This window comes from Crassostrea angulata, chromosome 2 (genome assembly GCF_025612915.1).
Source record: "Crassostrea angulata isolate pt1a10 chromosome 2, ASM2561291v2, whole genome shotgun sequence".
Taxonomy (NCBI): Eukaryota; Metazoa; Mollusca; class Bivalvia; order Ostreida; family Ostreidae; genus Magallana; species Magallana angulata.
Window position 1 is genome coordinate 59,952,366 of NC_069112.1, and position 20,087 is coordinate 59,972,452.

The window sequence follows — 20,087 nt, forward strand, 5'->3', positions numbered from 1 at the left end:
AAAATATAACTAAAAACTGTTTTCATCAAAATTAACCATCACTTATTTGAGTTGCATGTGACATTAACTTTTTATTATGAAAATAAACATAAATAAAATATAAATCTGGCTAATAATCTCAAATGTTACTCCTCTAAAAAGGTCTGGTGCTGGACGAAGTGATCCTTGCGTTTACATTGATTTTTAATAAAGTAATTATCATATTCATCATCTCTTTTTTACTTATATAATAATAATGCAATAAAAAGCAAGACACCTGAGGAAATGTGATTTTCATTATTACAAAGCATTTCTATGTTGATCCTGTGTAATTAGATCATCTATAAGGCAAAGTGAAAATAAATAATAAATAAACAAAAAAAATATTACCTTATCAGGTCGCACCATAACAGGAAATCCATTCTGAGAATGAATAATGGCATCACAGAAAGATTTTAAAGACAAACAACCCTCAAGCTGAATGACCACAGCAAACTCCATCAATTTAAAATCAAACGCAACTCGGGGTACTTCAGAAGAAGACGGCCATAGTCTGTACCTGACCAATGTGACAGACTCCATCTCACACTTGCAGAATTGCATATTTGCAGACATACAATTGGATTGAGGTCAGGAGATATTGCGGGGTTGACCATGACACCGTCTGTCAGTCCCTTCCTTCTCCCCTATCCACTTCTTTGTCGACTTGCTGGTGTGTTTTCGGTCATTATCCTGAAATAAGACAGGAAATTTTTATTAACTAAGAAACTGATATCATGTACACTTTGAAACAACACATATTGAATAGAAAATGCTTAAATAACGTATGTTATATATATTAGTATGTATAATTAGATGCAAGAAAAAAATCAAATAAATATAATCAATATATACATATAATCAGATTTGTATCTCTATGATTAATAATATTTTATTTACATTACCTTATAAAGTTGAAAGCTTTCCGGGTACTGTGCAGGCGAAAATGGTAACAATTTGTCCTTTTAGATTCCATGATAGATTTCCGAGTCCATGATTCCAGTGAAAATGCACACATCCGTTCGCACTCTGTATGATATTCCTCTTCATACATTGACTTGGTAAGAATATTTTGGAGCCTTCCCCGGAAGCGGTCGAGATTATGGCGATGCTTGTGCGAATTTAGACGACCAGAAGAGCACATCTCAACACATTTACGTCAACATATATTAAAGAGTCCTTCAAAACCAGCTGCTGCACACACCAATTATGTCTGTGCTTCACGTTCTATTTTGAGATCAGTTGGCAATACTTCATTTTCTTTGATGACAAGTTCAAGCGCCTACACATATTCTTTGATCACCTTTACTCTACACTACCTTTCTAGTCTTTCCAAAGCACCATGAGCTGTCATTTCTGGATTGTGAGACATTTAAATGTTGACATTGGAGCCAGGCCAATTTTTAGGTCAAAGGGGAGGCAAAACAAAAACAAAAAGCATTTCTTAATGTATGCACATACTCAGCATCATCTACACACTTCCAGTGGATTTCAGGTTGTTGGTCTCTTAGCAAAATGTCACTTTCCTCACCTGTGTAAAGAAATTAATGTGAAGGAAGAAAACTTAACAAAATACAAAGACCTTTTGAAAGATAATGCGGCAGCGTAGAAAAAGTCATTATAGTATTATAAGGAATAACAGAAATGTTTACCTTCTCCCCCTTTTGTGTCTTCATTTGTTTCAACCTGAACAAAGTTGCCTGCAACTGCTGCAAAGCAAAGTCTTGAAATAAAATGGGAAACTCACTGCATACACACTGCACATGCACAATATGTGTTCCAAATTTCTATATGCAAACTGTGGGCTCAAACTCACCATTCTCCTCTTTGCTTTGTTCCTTAGCACCTTCCATGTAATTCGGATAACATCAATTTAGCCAAAACATTCTGTCGAGAAGAAAAATTTCAAATTATATGAAATTAATGTACTAACTACTGTAATAAGACTGCTACCCCAAGAGGGGGATAAATCCTGCTCCTGGGTTAGTCGGGTATAGGGATGACTCCTACTTGTCTGTAGTTGCTGAATAGTACAGTCAGCAAAAATAAATGAACAAAGATCAAAGTTATAAATTGATAACAAATTTATTTGTAAAAGATGAATAATGAAGATGAGAAACTGGTTCCTCCGGTTGACCAAATCAATGAAAAGTATATGAAAATGACAAAAAATGACACTGAAAATAATACAAATTTCACTTCAGAGTTAAAATAAGGAAAATCAAAAAAATTACTACACGTTTTTATTCTTATTAAGATCGGGCTCGAAATTCAAAATATTATTAAACAACGGCGCTTACTTTAAAGAGGTTAATCCACTGAAAAAAAAAGTTTTATTGAACAGTACATTATCAAATCTAATACCGAAGTCGGTATAATGTATTTTGTACGGTAAGATGAGCTTACCCAAGAATTAGGGTGTTATAAGTAGTGGACACAAGGCAAATAACTCGAAACACGCCTTTATATAGTGTGAGTACACAAAAGAACGATCAGCCAATCTTGAAATGTTACAATTCACCTTATTTGATAAAATTACAGGTGCTTGGCTTATCAGTTAAACTCTAATATAAAAATTTTGAAATAAGAACCAATATGGCTGATTTGTATAAGCAAACAAGCAATTGAAACGTAATGTAAGTGTCAAATAGCTTATCACAAGAATTGAATATAATATTAAGTATCTTATATGGAATTATTCCTAGCTTAGTTAATTGTTTATGCAATTTATGATTTTTAATATAATGAACAGATGAACTAGGATGAGTTTTATCACACTACATTTACATACACACACACACAAATGAAACAAGTATGCCTCTATGCATGGAGCAGAAAGAATCTACATGTGTTCAACAAAACGAAGATATCTCCACTAACTGATAACTCGCCCTTCTCTTTTATCTGTCTCTGCTTCTTTGATGCTCTTATAAAATGCTTCGGATGACCAGGCCCCGGGGCCATAAAACTTAGACGAGCTCACTTTTGATCTCAGTCTCACTTTCTCACTATAGGTTCCGTTTGTAAAAGTGAGACTTAGATCAGAAGTAAGTTTGTCTAAGTTTTATGGTCTCTGGGCCTGGTTCTGCTGCAAAAGGTAATTGAACATGAAGCGTGGATAATCACTACATGTGTACATGCATGCATGGTAAAAACTAATAGCATGCACAAGCATTTCTAAATGCATGAAAATACTCACCATCATCTGCACACTTCCTGTGGATTTCAGGCTTTCTTTGCTAAATTTCACCTCCCTTACTTGTGTAAAGAAATAGAATGTGAATGTTTGTATCTAAAAAAATATTGAACATACGAATTGCTCACCTTTCCACATTTCTTTTTCAAATTTGCAGAGCTTTTCTCTCGGAGATAGATCAGTTTCACATACTCGTTTTGAACGATTTCTGTAACACTGCAGACTAAAAATAAAATGGAAAAGGAGCAATAAATACAAAATTTGAGATCATGGATTTAAAACCTCATATTTTTGGTTGAAAATTGGAGTTCGAAACCTGTCTTACTTCAAAGCTTTTAATTCCTCAGGTCTCTTGCGGTTGTACAAAAGGATGCGAGTTTCCACTAACATTACAATGTGTATGAACGTCATACTACTAACAAAGTTAAATCTACAGATTCCAAGTTTTCCACTAAAAAAGATGATAACTTCATTATGTCTTCAGGGTAAGGGAGCTCTTACGTCTTTTTTTTCAAATGAATTTTGAAGGCAATTCATAAAAACACAAACTTTAACAAAATTGAAAGAATGCATTCATGAGTTTTATCTAATTAGCCAAATACTTTGAACAATGACAAATGATTGCTATCTGTTTTCGTCCGTCGTCGTCCGTCGTGCGTGAACAATTTTACATATGTAGCTTCTTAACACCGATTCTCTGTAAAGACTAAAATATTACTTTAGGGTCATTGCACACACCATCTCAGATTTTCATGAAACTCTCTAAGGTGATTAATACTCATAGGGTATGATAATACCCACCATTCAATTTTCACCCTGTTTTTTTGAAAGTCTCTAAAAAAATTTCCATTAATGAAATACATTACCTGCTTGAATAGATTGAATAGATAAAAACATTTATAATTTTAACCACTTTAAGAAGGCTTAAATAGATTTTTTGGTATGATAAAGGGCAGATAACTCCAAATATCAGCACAGGAAAAAACTGATATACATGTATCTTGTCATTGCTTCTCCAGAAATAAAAATCAACACTTACTTAAAAACTAATAAATAGTTCTTCAAATAAATATTCAGTAGCAGTAGTTACACTCTCCTGCGATTGCGTGGTTTTAACGCAATATGTAATAAATCAGCTAATGAATACATGTTATTAAAATGATTCACATTTAAAACAATTTAAATAAAATTCATTTTGATCTAACGAATAGTAATGACACCGTCTGGTATCCGTCGTTTTATACCATATTCTCAGTATAACATTTTTGATTAAAATTTCGTCATTTTTGTTCATTTACCTTCTTCCGAATTGTTATTAGGAACATGTTTTAAATCGATTGTACCAATTACCAAAGAAGTATGGCATTTCCAAATTCATACTCAACTATTTAACAAAATTAGGACATATTACATATGAGTATTTTGTGATAAATGTGAAAAATGATTTCACAATAATAACTTCTTCATGTAGTTATTATGTTAAGATGTACAAGTAATAGTTTTCCAAAAGCTTGCCTGACTAAACAAAATTATTCAATGACATCATGCATGTATCAATTAGACTATCTTATCAGAAATTAAGTTTAATTTTCGCTGGAATGTACACATATAAAAGCGCATGTAAGCTTGAAAGCTAGAGTTTAAATAGTAATTTTTTTAAATTGTATTTTTTATATTAAGGTGCAAAATCAACTGAAAGGCATTTATAAAAAATTCCGACTATATTGAAATATGAAAGGGTATACAAACGCGTATTGTTTTTGAATGTGTGTGGAGCAGCTTCATCAAAATCATCTTGACAAGGAAATTAAAAAAAAGGTGAATTCTCAAATTCATGAAAAAACACTACATGTAACTGTAACTTCTATTCAATTAGAATTCCTTATTTGCAATTTCATTTGTTACATGCTCCTACAAAAGTGGAAGGGGGGGGGGGCAAATCCATGATATTTCCATTTATTATATAAATTTAAGAAAAGTGCCTGTTGCAAAAAAATGGGGAGGGGGAAGCAGCCCCTCTCACCCGCGATGCTACGTGCCTGTGATGTAAACACCCGGTGTGCCATGGGGTATTCGCATGATCCTAACGGACTCGTCCACTAATCGGCGGCCAAAAACTATGAATGATACATTATGGCGTCAAGTCTTGCTTTACCATTCACGCAAGCGCCGAGATCTCGATCTAATGAAATAATTCAATGGGATGGGGTCAGATGAATTTTAATTTACGTCTGTTTTGTAGCAGCTTTATACATGTATATTATACTTTGGATCGGATGTTTTGGCAAAAAATCTATCAAATTAACAAACACAATTGATTAGTAATTGTTACATGTAGTAATGTACATTTAGTGAGACACGCTGGTTATGCTCTCTTTTCACGATTAATGAAATCGCCCAAATGAACGAAGATCGGGTCACACCCCACTTTGACGATTTAGTTCCTCCAGTAAACATTCCAGCTGTATAAATTTAAATATTGTTTGAATCCAAACTGATGACTCTCTTGTAACAGTGATATCCCAATACCAATTATTACTTGCATTGTACTGTAATAGACAATATATGTTACAATTTGTTGCGATGACCCCCTCCCCCTTTACCATCGTTCAAATATGGCTAATCTATTTTTAAATCAGGATTACACACTTGCACTGCATGTTGAACATCCCTTTAACTTGCAAACTCTTGCTCGCTGTTGTTATTATATCCCATATTTTCATAACTTGTGAATGTAAATGCTGACACCTTAAATATGGATTGATTAATCTTTTTGTGAAATATCATGATGTTCCTTGCTCGCTCCCATTGTCTGCACTGTTTCGAAGAATGCAACTTTCAAACCTTAGTTATGCCTGACGGCATGACCTCAGGCAACAAGTAATTTCGATTCATGACCATATTTTTCGCACTTAGTGCAATCTGATTAAAATACAGGTCTCTACATAAGCGCACTCTCTGCGCTGTGCGCTTATGTAGAGATCTGTATTTTAATCAGATTGCACTTAGTGCTAACTTGCAGTATTCTTTATTTTAATTCCAATTCAAATACTAATCCTTAAATCATTTTACTTCCAACATCTTTGCAATAAACTCAACCCACACAAATTTAACTTTGAAGTAAACATGTTTTGAAAGCCAACCAGTCTCCGATTATGTTAATTTGGGACTGTTTAATGATGCCTGGAAAAACCCACCAGTTTCTCTCTTGCTGTATATATGGAATGTGAATGAACTTTCTGAATTTGTCCTTATGATGTTATGGACTACAAACTCCATTGTAAGTATATGACAACAGAAAGGTTGTCTGTGTGACAACATACCATGTTTTCTTTGTGAGCATAGTATGCACAATCCACTTGACGATCGTTAATTAATAATCTACCTATAGCTATCCAGAAGAATAAAGTACTCTATATCCAATAGTTTTTGCAAATAATTAGTGCAAGTCAAACAGGTGGTATTTTTCATAAATTATTAAAAGTATTATTCAAAGCTTTGATATACTAGTATGTACAATTGATCTGAAAATTGAAACTCTGTAGGAGGGGTTGTATGCATAAAAGAGATACCCTACGAGTGACATTTTGCAAAATATGACAAAGTTAAAGAGAATGTATTTTTGGAAAGACAATTATACATCAAAGTCTAATTTTAAAATCAAAGTACTGAAGAATTGACGGGAGTTGATTTTGTCGATGTTTCAATGATATGTTGTTTTGCATGACAAGTACATGTAGTTTCTAATTTGTATTTGAATTACGCACATTTTTATAATATGAATTTTTGATCTTTTTTCGACAAGAATGTCGAGAACCCCCCATATGAATCATGTTAGTAATATTTAGAGTAAAATTGATTCAATCAAACTATGTATCCGTAATACAAAATATTTCTCAAAAATTGTATGAATCCAAGCAATATTGAACTCTAGTCTCGTCCAACCAAACGCTCGGCTGACATCGTAAATCTCCGACAAGCATTTACGGAGACAGCCGAGCGTCGAGTTGAACGAGACTATATTGAACTCTGGCGTAGGAATACATACGACTACAAAAATATTTAAGTTGTTCGTACCATTTAAAATCTGACTATTTTCAAAGTATTTATAAATAAGTTTCCTTGAAAAACAATGCTTTAGCATACATTACATCGAATTCATCAATCTTTTTCAAGAACTAAGTCTTGTCAGCAGCGATGATTTGTGCTGAGGTCCAAACACTGTTTCACGTTCAGTTTGTCTGAGTAACTGCATAGGAGAGTTGATTAAAATCAACTCCCAAAAAGATAATCACGTTATAAGCTTCCTTCTCTAATAAATAAATATGCAAAACAATAGCATTCTATTTTTAAAAACTATAAGAGAAGTTATCTTTTTGGCAGCATCCCCTGTCCCCTATTTTTATCCCTATAACAGCATTATTGCAATATACAAATTCGTCTATCTTGTATGTACAGACATTTCTCTGACTTAATTTTATTTATACTTGCAATTTTCTTATTTTATATGACGCTGTTTTTGGTTTTCCTCCGCACAAGATATTGTACTTGACGTAGAATTTATTGACGAATACCAACGCAAGCATTGTTGGACATAGATTCTATGAATAGATACATCTTATTACTGAACCCAAACTCCTGATCTCACAGTTCTGTCTTGTCCTTTCTTTCTCTGGTTATCATAAATCTGTTTTGCAACAAAAGCATATGGTACATTACTGCCAATTATTTGTTGCCAAAGTTTCACATAATCAACGTTAAAACATTTAAAGCTACCCTCTCTAAACTAGAAAACAAAATTTAAAAAGCAGTTGTTCAGTTGTTTGTGGCAGTTAAAATTGATGCTTTCGTTATTTATACATTACAGAAACGAGACGTTTGATAATTTATGATAATTCTTTAATTTGTTTATCAGCGTATGTTGTTTTCCTTACCTTTACATGTAGATTGTCGATAAAGGCAACTCAACAAATTTAAATCGCATGACTAAAATTGATTTGAAGATATTTTATCATGCAAATAAATTACAGAATTTGACAAGGCAGTATGCAATGCCTTTTCCTAAAAGCTATATTGTATATTCTTTAAAGGACTTTACACAATGGAAATTAAAAAATGTTGACGAACCAGGAGAAGAACATAAAAGTCAGATAACAAGGAATAAAGATATATAATATTTTTATCGTTTACAGATTTAATAAAGTTAAAAATAAATTGGATAATACATAATAAATACTGTTAAGGTAAATGATGCTTTTAGGGTAGAGCAAGTCTATGAAATGTATTTTCTTAGATTTATTTAAAACTCTCTCTCTCTCTCTCTCAAAATATCACGATGTTGACAATATTGCAAGATATGTGCAGATTTCCTGCACTCGCTCCATCGGTCGCTCTGCAAAACAAAACTGTTGAATTATAAACATTTCTCTTTGCTTAGATATGTCAAATTTAAAAAAAACATCCGGTGTCTATAAATCAAAATTATCGATGGGTTATGAATACATATTTATCTTCGGAAAAATCAATCCCCAAAAAATCTCATAACTAAATATATAACATATATAATTGGTGGTACAGTGATTATAAGATGAAGAAAAATTATATTATTAGGAAGTCACTAACATTCTGTACTTTAAAAAAGAAAGCAAAGGGAAGTTAACGAAGAGGAGGCATATATATTTGCACAAACTTGTTTTGTAAAATTCTGCCTACAAATCATGATTAATATTCATAAGATGGTCGTATTTAAGATCTAAGGCTTGGTAAGCAGCAATTTTAGATACGAAGACATGAACCTGCTAGTAGTGATATATCTTCTCATTCCTCTTGCGTTGTGTCAAGACAAATTAGGTAAGTTTGAATTCTATTCTTAGTTATTTCACTCAGAAAACTATTACTGAAACATCAACGCATTTTAAACTATTGTTATTTCAAAATTAATTTGTTAACAATCATCCGAAATGTTGTTAAATAGTCAACGTTGAAAAAACATAGAGTATGACATGGATTCATAAAATTGTAAACGATTGTTATCATCTGTTTTCAACAAGATTTATGCTATTCTAATCTGGTATGGTATTTCATTTGCCTCGAACCCTAGTAAAAACATCTTTAGCATGATTGTCGTGAACGTAATTAGAATGTCTTTTATTAGTGTGATTTTTGATTTTTTTGATTTTCATGAATTTTGAAACAACATGATGTCAATTTGCTCTCTCGATTTATATTTATCCTAAACATGTATTTATTATCAACATTGCGGGTTTTCTTACATCATAGTTCAGTATATTTGAACTGGAGCATTAATCCTAGATGATTTTACAGAATTCTTATTTCCCCTAATTTTATAAATATGTAGGAATACATTTAATAGAACCTTGTCACAGAATTAGACTTAGTCATGGTTTCAATATAATTCAATGATACGCAGACAAAAAAGCCTCAAATTTATAAATTTCATAAACACTTGAAAACACAGTCATATCAGATTTTTAAGTAAACTCTTTTAAAAATTCATACATTCTACAAGGCAGTCTCTCTCTCTCTCTCTCTCATATATTAATATATTATATTAATAAATGTACCTGCAATATTAGTGAAAACAAATTATTTATAAATTAATGTCTGAGAGTTTAGGCCTTGTTAAATTGGAAAAACATGAAAAAATGAAAAAAAAAAGATATGAAACTTAATATAATCGGAGCAAAAATGTTAAAAAAAATCCCCCAACACATGTCTAGGCACACATTGTAAAATCTCATCATCAGGTGAAGATCCTTCACAAAATTGAAAAAAAAAATTAGTAGGACAATAAATGATACTTAACCAGATATTATAACTTATGAATGAAATCGTATTACAACCTGGGTGATGATTAAGAATGGTTTGAAAATATTCATCCACATTCAATTGTGTTATTTATTTTATCGTATATTTGAAGTTAAAAGCATATATAATAAATGTTATTTAATATCATAAGTTCATATTATACACTTCCTTATAAATAAAATTTAGTTGTTGTATCACATACTTGTTGTGTATCAATGACCATTATGACATTTTAATTGGAACTATACCTTTTCAATTTAAATAACTGAATATAGAACTGAAGTTTTATTTTTATTCTTGTAAACTAACACATATAGACAAGAAAGTTAAGCTTTAAAGGAATATACACATTCAATTGTTAGTACAAACACCTAATAAATCATAAACATCAAATTTAATAGCATTCAATGAATCTTTTAGTACCTATCATTGAATTCAGTGCATTGCATCTTTGTAAGCTATTTAAATCAAACTCCACAGATTTATGATGTTAAAAATGTTGCTATATTTGAAGTACACGAATATTTCATTATATGATAAGTTTATAATAATAATAATGCTGTTGAAATTTTAAATAAAATTATGAGATGCAGTTGAAAGTTATTTACATTTTTAGGTTCATCATTTAGGATTTATCACTATCAAGGAGGTGCATGTATATATCAATATCATTGTTAATAATTATTCTTTTTTCACAAAATCATTGAAAAACAAATGGTAATCTATTATTATTTTATTTAGACAATCTGGCCTACAAAAAACTAACATGGCAAACGTCCCAGATATATTCCTCAGAAAAGGCAGTGGATGGATTGTACACAGACCGATCGCCGGCTGGAAACCAGTGCGCCATATCCAAACCTTCCCCAACTAACGTCACATGGTTGGTTGACCTCGGGGGCGTCAGAAGCATATCCGAGGTTCGAATACATTACCGACTCAACGTCGACTCTTCGAGTAAGTTTAATGTTACAATCACTGTATCATATCGAGTGGGTACAATGTTAGAACTGCTGTATTATATCAAGTAAATACAATGTTAGAACCACTGTATTATATCGAGGGCATTCACACTGTTAGAAACACTGTATTTTATCCAAGAAATAAATACCAACGTATATACAGACTTGATTACTTTCTGGTCGAAAAATTTTCAACATATTATGGAAGTAATAAAGACTTGCAATTTCTTACATCTTCTTGCGAAATGTGCGAGAAATTATTCACGATTTATAAATGACTTTTTACAACTTATTTTAATTAATAAAGAGGTTTACAGCAACGACACATTTTAACTGTTTCGGCAATATATATGTAAGTATCCAAAGTGATACGGGACTCAAATGTCTGATGGCCAGATGTTCAAACGTCCGCGCTAAAATTTGATGGTGTTGCAAGCCAAATTTAGATTGTTCACAACGAGGTTCACTAGTAAATCTCTGCAATACGGCGTTCATTTATTGTTCATTCTACGTTGACAGCAACTATGCTTTCAAGTTGCAGCAGTTCAAATAAAGACTTTGCTAAAGTGGGTGTTAAGATGACGGACAAAAGGTGACTGACAGATATTGATGCGTATTTAAGTGACGGACATAAATTGGTGCGTGGTTAGGTGACGGACAGATCTTCGTGAGACAATCGAAATGTAATGCAACTATCGGAATTCGGTGCAAACATTTAACTTTGAGTCTAATTTAAATCTTCATATCGGAAAGACCCCCCACATTTGTGAAGTTTTCGCGAACGCATATGTACATTTTACAAATATCATCAGTAATATTTTTATTGCTCTTTCACCAAAAGACCAAACCCTGTTTGAAAGCAGATTCAGAAATTTTTCTCTGTATCTGTCAAACACAACCATCAGAGAAGACGGGTTTATGTGTTTTCACGAAAACGGAGAAGTAAACGGTTCCAACCTAATACTGACAGTAGGTTGTGAAGGAACTGGACAATTTGTGATCTACCACAACAGCAGGGAAAGTAAATCTCCAGGAGACGGGTTTTCAGAGGAAGCTTATATTGAGCTTTGCGAGGTTCAAGTGATCGGTAATTATTTGCTGTTTTCTTGTAAAATTTTATTGAAAAAAGTTTACAGGAAAAAAATTCAATGAAATAATATTAACAAAGTCATAGTTTGATATAATTTAATGACTAAATCATTTCCTTTGAACAGGTTGCCCCCTCAGTTTCTGGGGACATGGCTGTTCCAAACAATGTCCTAAAAACTGTCTTGAACACTGTAGATATTCCACAGGTGAATGCATTGGAATCTGTTCACAAGGTTTTACCGGAAAATCATGTGAAAATTATGAACGAGGTAAATATCTATTTTTCCTTTGATGGCTACCTTCTGTAAGATGTAATTTCTCCCTGGTACAAAGGTGACATGTAAGAAAAAAAATCCGTGAAATGTAACCGCATTCTATTTATGTTGACAGTAAATATGGCTCTACATCGCCCAACCTTTCAGTTGAATACAGTTTCTGAAAGACACCCAAGTTCCAGACTTGTTGACGGTAAACAGAGTGAACTACATATAAACAACAACCAGTGTTCCTCAACATGTAATTACCAGTGTTATGCTATGTGGAGAGTGGATTTACAGAACACCCGACGGATTGAACGTATTGTTGTTTACTCGAGAACGGATAACGTGGAATGGGGTAAGGGAAGAATACATTTAAATTTTAAAATCGGCGAATCAGTTAAATTGTCCTTACAAAATGTACTAAAGTAAGAAGGAAAGGAAACTCGGTGTGTCAATTCGAAAACACATATTAAGATTTAAAACAACGAGTAAAGACTAATAAAAATAGGATATATATTTGCTTAGTGATTTTACAAATCGGCAAGTATATTTCAAACAAATCGCTGCATAATGAGGAGACCAATTAGGTATTGTACCAAACTAGGCATATGTGTATTTCTATATTTCTATAAGATAAATATAGAAATACACATAAAATTATGCATACTTTGACAAAATTATTTTCCTCGTTTCATTTACTATTTCATGTTTGGTTCTATTATACTTAAAAAAGCAACAACTTACCAGCAAGTTGTTAAGAATAGCATTATTATTTTCAGTATCTTTATTTGCTTTGACTAAAGTTAATATTGTTAATGTTCCTTTACAAGTCTGTATGTTCTCTTTTATTTTGTACATATGCATCGAAGATCCGAGATTAACATTGACATTTTTTTACCTGATACACAAGAACGTCATTTCTATACAAAACAAACATATACTTTGCTTCTGGAATTGTTTTTGTATTTCTTAAATTAATACACAGGTTAAGCTTTTATAATTTGTATCTTTCCGTGTGAGCATCCTGATACATACAATTGAATTAACTCTTGCACAATTACTGTAGTACTGCTCTTTTGCAGGCAAAAATAACATAACTTGGTTAAATATGACGTAATGTCATTTGTTTCATTCACGTAATTCAATTATCTACTACCTTAATATCTGTAACGATAATCAAGAAAGCAGTACCGCAGTTATTGTGAATGGGTCTATACATACTACTGACGTAACTTTTGTAGGCGAAGATAACGATTTTGCACGAAAATTGCTCGGATTTTCTATCATCGTGTCCAACACCACCGATCTCCGAGATGGCGTTGTTTGTTATGATAATACGGATTACAACATCAGTACAACTCCGTCGGTGGTGGATATATTCTGTTCCGTCGTTGGACGTTATGTTATATATTACAATGAACGACTACCAGGAGTCACATACCCGGAACTCTACAGTCAGTACGCCTTTGCTGATCTCTGTGAAGTGGAGGTTTACGGTAAAAAAAAAAAGCAAACAATTGCTAGAAATTTTAGTTTATTACAATTGGTTGTATTCTGAAAATTAAAATTAAAATACTGTGAAATCATATTTATTCGTGGGTTCAATGTTCGTGTGTAGCCAAAATATTCCCAGTTCGTGGTGACGTAATTTTGTTGGTTGCAAGTTCTATTTCGTAAATAAAAACGTTCGGTGGGATGTTTATTCGTTTGCAAGCCACGAACATTGGTCCCCCACAAACGATGACGATTCCAACGTACATTAAACTATGGTAAAAATGTCATTTTTTTATATTGTAAGTCATTACTTTTTAAAAATAAAAAAATCAGAATAAATACGCGTAGGTAGACATTGTTGCTCAAAATATCGTATTGTTTAAGGATCAGTGCTTAAAGTTCTCCTTTTCTGTAAGGAGTAGGTTGAGTACTGGGCCTATTTCTATTTGATATTTCAGGCTGTCCCGTTCCTGGGTATGGACATGAAGACTCTGCTTGCACAATTCCTTGTTCTCAGATGTGCAAAAACTGTATGTATTCAGTAGAAGTCATGCATGACTTTTTTAATGTAGACTAGTTTAATGGTTAAATAGTCTTCAGAGGCAGATACACGTAAACATTTCATTCAAGTGTTCTTATAAGGTGAAAAAGGATCTTGAAAAAGAATTTTTAGATTTAATTTTTTTTAATATATATTTTGGTTTAATGCATATATGTTTATGGCATCATTTCTATAAAAATGGTATGCCTTTATCATAATTAGAGTTTAATCTAAATTTAAAAAATAATTTTAAGAGAAAGTCTCACACAAAAGGGTTTTGAAAGAAATTGTCATGTTTAAAAATCTAAGTAATCTATTTTTAATTGATTTGATATTAAATTATAAACAGTTAAACCAACAAAAAAACTTGTACATTACATAAACAATGAGTTCGGAAAACAAAAACCTTAATAAAGATTATAACGTCAGAATAAGGGCCATTTTGTAAATAAGTGTATAAGTGGTCACAGATTCCATCATGCAGTAAAATTTGTACTTTGTCACTATTTTTTTCGTCACATTTCGGAGGTTGAAAACAGACAAAAAGAATTTTAACTTGGTGGAAAATGTATCTTAAAATCAATAAATATAAGATCAAAGTAAACAAACGTTTGCAGATCTGGAAAATTTGAGCTACATGAAACAAACTTGGCTGTCTTCGCCATTTGACGGAAGTAGCGACAAGGCGGTTGATGGTAGATTCACCTCTCGAAGCATATCTGACCAACAATGCACAATATCTCAGCCAAATGCAACAATCACGTGGTGGGTTAACCTTGGAAAAGTTTACATGATCGACCACATCGTAATGTATTTTCGGACTGAAAACCTCGAATGGGGTAACTTGAGTTTTATATTTAAGTTTGACATCAAATGCAATTTAGGTCTATTCGAATATTATGTGATGTTGTTTGTCACAAAAATACAATGTAACTTTCGTCTTTAAAAGGTATCAACAATGGTTATACGGCAGCCTTTCTTGGGTTTTCGCTTTACATTTCGAACACCACCGAGAAGGAAGACGGAATCCTATGTCACCACGATACAACATACACAAGACAAACCATTCCTGATCACGTGTCTATTGAGTGTCCCTACCATGGACAATACGTCATCTTCTACAATGAGCGACTACCTGGAGTCACCTATCCTTCCGGTTATTCTTCCAAGGCTTATGGCGACCTCTGTGAAGTAGAGGTATATGGTGAGTCTTTTTTTGCCCGCCAACATAGTAGGTTACCTTATTCACTGTTTATGGTTAGTTTTCCTTTCAGTGTTTCAAATTTATTTTTTTTTTCGCTTAAACTGTTTTAAAAACACTAACTTTTTTCACAAGTTATAATTAAATATTTGCTTTATTTTTCTGTTTTACTTTAAAAAAAATTTAAAGACTTGTTCATGTAAAATATATATTTTTTAAATATGCTTAATTTTAAAACCAAAAACTTTTGATTCATACATAAAATCAAAGACTTTATGATACAACTTGAATTGAATTAAGATGTAACATTATAGGCGCGTTCGTTTTGAGACTAAATATTCGCATTTTTTTTTTTTTTTTGTTGCTAAGGTTGTCCCAGTCCTGTGGCGGACATTTCCCAGTGTTCAAATCCATGCCCTGAGAATTGCGAGGAATGCTTTCCTGGAACAGGATATTGCATTAGATGCAAGCGTGGATTTGAAGGCATTGCCTGTGAAATGGGTTAGCTTTTTTTACTCTGAATTCTTAAACGCAACTTATATACATGTACCAAAGGAGCATGTTATGCAGATCCCATTTTTCTATTCGTCTTCCTGGGTCTTTATCTGAGTTTTGCCAAGTTTTGAAAGCTCTAGAAATTTGATCTCATACAAGAACTTTCGAGTCTTCCATTCTGAAGGGAGATCCAAATTATAAAAATCTGTGATCAGTCTGTTAAAAAAAGTAATGATGATAAAAAAAATAACGACGTGAGAAGGTGTCTGACCCCTCCCTCTTCTTTTTAAACAATTTTAATAGCCACATATATCTTATAAGGAGGACAAAAGAAAATCGTGTCTTCTTGCAAATGAAAGGTTTATAAATATTAGGTGAATGGCATAGTTACGTGAAAAAACCCCACCTTTCCTGACCTTGTATATTTCGATTTTGTATGGCAGGGTTTCAGCCTGTTTGCAACACTAAAGGTGGTATGGGACACTTGTCGATATTAACATTATAATCAAAATGGATAAAAAGTACACGAAAAAAGTACTTTCACTGGTTTAGAACCTCCAAATTTACAATTTTTGATCAATAAATATGTTTTAAAAATTTTTTGGAAAGGCTAAATTCTAAAAGCTTAAAAGCCCCAGCAAGATTCGAAATTAGGATAAACAGATTTAAAATTTAGGTTCCAACCTATCGCGCTTTGCTGCTAGGAAGAAACTTTTTAAACTTGATTTTATTGTGTATTTCGAAGTATGTCACAACATGGGAGTGTCACATACCTACTTGATCATTTACATCAGTGTCTATTCTTAACACCAGTGTCTATTCTTAACATCAGTGTCTATTCTTAACATCAGGGCATGAGTACTCCTTTTAGCAGTTATCGCCCCTGAAAGTTTCTTAAGTTTGTTAAAACACTTACAACTTTTAAACCTTACATCGTAGGGTTATCAAACCTCTTTAAAATAAATGTTGACCTTTACCAGTCAATGTAACATAATGGTCAAAAGTCAAGGTCAAACCAAATAATCCCATATTTAAGTTTTTTCTGTCTTTTTTATAAAGTTACGCAGAGAGAATGTTTTATTTATCATATTGCAACAAAATCTCTATTTGTTCTAGAACAATTAGTCTACTAGTTTTAAACTTGATTTTATTGTGTATTTCGAAGTAGGTCACAACATGGGAGTATTACATACCTACTTGATCATTTACATCAGTGTCTATTCTTAACACCAGTGTCTATTCTTAACACCAGTGTCTATTCTTAACACCAGTGTCTATTCTTAACATCAGTGTCTATTCTTAACATCAGTGTCTATTCTTAACACCAGTGTCTATTCTTAACACCAGTGTCTATTCTTAACACCAGTGTCTAATCTTAACATCAGTGTCTATTCTTAACACCAGTGTCTATTCTTAACATCAGTGTCTATTCTTAACACCAGTGTCTATTCTTAACATCAGTGTCTATTCTTAACACCAATGTCTATTCTTAACATCAGTGTCTATGTCTATTCTTAACATCAGTGTCTATTATTTACATCAGTGTCTATTATTTACATCAGTGTCTATTATTTACATCAGTGTCTATTCGGGTTTGCTAACGCTGGGCCCTGTGGAACGTTTCAAAGTAGACTGCGTAATGTATTTAAAATTTATGTTGAAAATACAAGTATTGCGAAAATTAATTTTTTTAATATAAATTTGAATGTCTAATGGCTCCTTATTCATTTGTAGAGACACAGTATGAGTTCTTGTTCTTGAATGTACTTTGAACCGACTCAATTCATTTAAACTCTTTATTACAATAATATTTACTTCCAGTATACAATGTATTTATAGAAGTATCCTGACAAAAAAGATTCTTAATTACTAATTAATAAAGAAGTATCTTATTACTAGTATTTCAGTTCATTTACTAAACAGAAATATATATTTTCGAAATACAATGTTTATTATTTTTTCGAAAAGTACACTGATACCTCTTGTAATGCAACCACGTACATGTAAGTGCCAAGCCATTTTTGACATTTGAAAACTGTTGATCTCCATTAAATCTACTTACAATTTAACCCCTGATAAGACAACGTTGAAATACAACAATCTTAAATTCAATATCATAAAAAAGAAATCATGCTTCATTTTGTAATCGTACTACATACAACTTCTTAAAAAAGAAAAAGATTTAATTGAAATTTGTAAATGTTGATTTACTGTTCCCATGGTTACTAAATAAGCAGCCAATTTTTAAAGACTCCATAAACATTAAACAAGATTATTTTAAACAGAATCATTTTTTAAATATGTATGAGGTTTACAATTTGATGAATCACAATTCTTATGTATTAATGATTATATTATTTGATCTCAATATATCCCATAAACGAAAATCTATTGATCATTTGTTGACTATATAAATCTATTTTTTTTTGTAGTTTGCCAGGCGATGATAAAAAAATATAGCATAGAAAGACACAACAATTATACCGGATCATTGGAGGATCTACACACTTCTAAGGGGGTGACATTTTTCGGTGATTACAGAGTAAGCATCGATATGTTCTTGACAGAGGAGTCTAAAAACGTTGCTAGTATATCCTTTACTGTACACAAGACAAGCGATGTCATGGTCACTACTGTAGAAGGTCGTGACTTCAGAGGACTGGCGGTAAGATTCTTTAAGATACTATGGTTGGATGTAATGTTCATCTATATTGTTAGTTAGATAAAATGTACAAAAACATATTTTGGTTTGCCACTCATCATGTCAAGTCCACAGCAGGAGACAAATCTTAGACTTATGCAATTTTTGAATCGATATGCTCTTGACATCTAATAAATTACATCTAAACTGCATTATCCTTGATTTTTTACTTTTAATTTTGAAACATTATTTACAGTTTTACTTTTAGTTATGAAACATTATTTGTATGCCTTTTTTAACATTAATATATCAATATAAAAACATTCAGTCAATGTAAATTTTGTTGATATGCAGAAAAACATTTCACCACTGCCACAATATTAAATCTGTTTGTATTTTTTAATTTTGAGGACATATCTAAACGAGATTCATTTATAAACATTTTGATAATCCTCTTAGTATTAAAAAGGCTGTAATTTTAAAATAATGCGATTAAAATAATCACATTTATGAAGTAAATTTCAAAATAATAATTGATTTTTTTTCTTGTTGATAATGTATTCTGTTTTTTACTGGTAACTCGGCATTGTTAGCATGAAATTGATCGAATAATTCAGCTCTATCTATTCTAATTACATATCTTTTCCTATACAGTTCAACAGGGTAACCAAAGAAAAAGAGCACTGGGATATGACAGTACCTACTAGCATATTTTCCACCGCTTATCTTGTTAGTATTGGACCGTTAGCTAGGCCTAGCTTCACTCTTTCCAACCTGAGACTTCCTCTTCGAAAATGCTACAAAAACACAAGATAGACGTGAGTATAGCATTTTTACAATTAAAAGGTTATACCCCTAGAACTGATATCAATATCTAAGCCCGTAATAAGACTATACATAGATATGAATTAACAAAGGTCGCAGATATAGATATTCACATATATATAATAGAATCGTTTTCGTCTTTTTTTTCAGAACAACGCTTAAACAACCTTACATGGAGAAAGGACCAAGACAAGGACTTTTACGCCTATACATCATTCCAAAGTATATCTTTCGATAACATTTCGATGTACAAAAAGTATATATATTTGAATAAATCGTCTACATATTCAATTTTAAGCGATTTTATGATCCAATAATTTGTTTGTCAATTTGGCTATTTAAATATGACTTGCTATTAAATCCTTGTGACGACAGCATGAAATAAGTGTTTTGATTGTCACTACTATCTGTCTTCTTGATATGCCTTTTTATAAATTAAAATCAGCCACCGTATTCTTATTTAAAACAAGTTAGCATTTTTGGCACAGTTCATGAATTTTTCGGGCTGTTTCTGATGTTTGCCAACATTATCTTTTT

General features: G+C 32.2%; 1 protein-coding gene across 1 annotated transcript; it reads left to right on the forward strand.

Moving 5' to 3' along the window:
- Positions 1 to 9,003: 9,003 nt before the first annotated feature.
- On the forward strand, positions 9,004 to 19,759 carry LOC128174597 (uncharacterized). The gene is made up of 13 exons (XM_052840111.1): positions 9,004 to 9,064; positions 10,784 to 10,942; positions 11,846 to 12,091; positions 12,219 to 12,362; positions 12,484 to 12,708; positions 13,595 to 13,849; positions 14,306 to 14,377; positions 15,006 to 15,227; positions 15,338 to 15,592; positions 15,959 to 16,090; positions 18,517 to 18,749; positions 19,380 to 19,543; positions 19,701 to 19,759. The coding sequence occupies exons 1-12, from the start codon at positions 9,004 to 9,006 to the stop codon at positions 19,539 to 19,541; spliced, it is 2,166 nt and encodes a 721-aa protein (XP_052696071.1). The 3' UTR covers positions 19,542 to 19,543; positions 19,701 to 19,759.
- Positions 19,760 to 20,087: the final 328 nt, after the last annotated feature.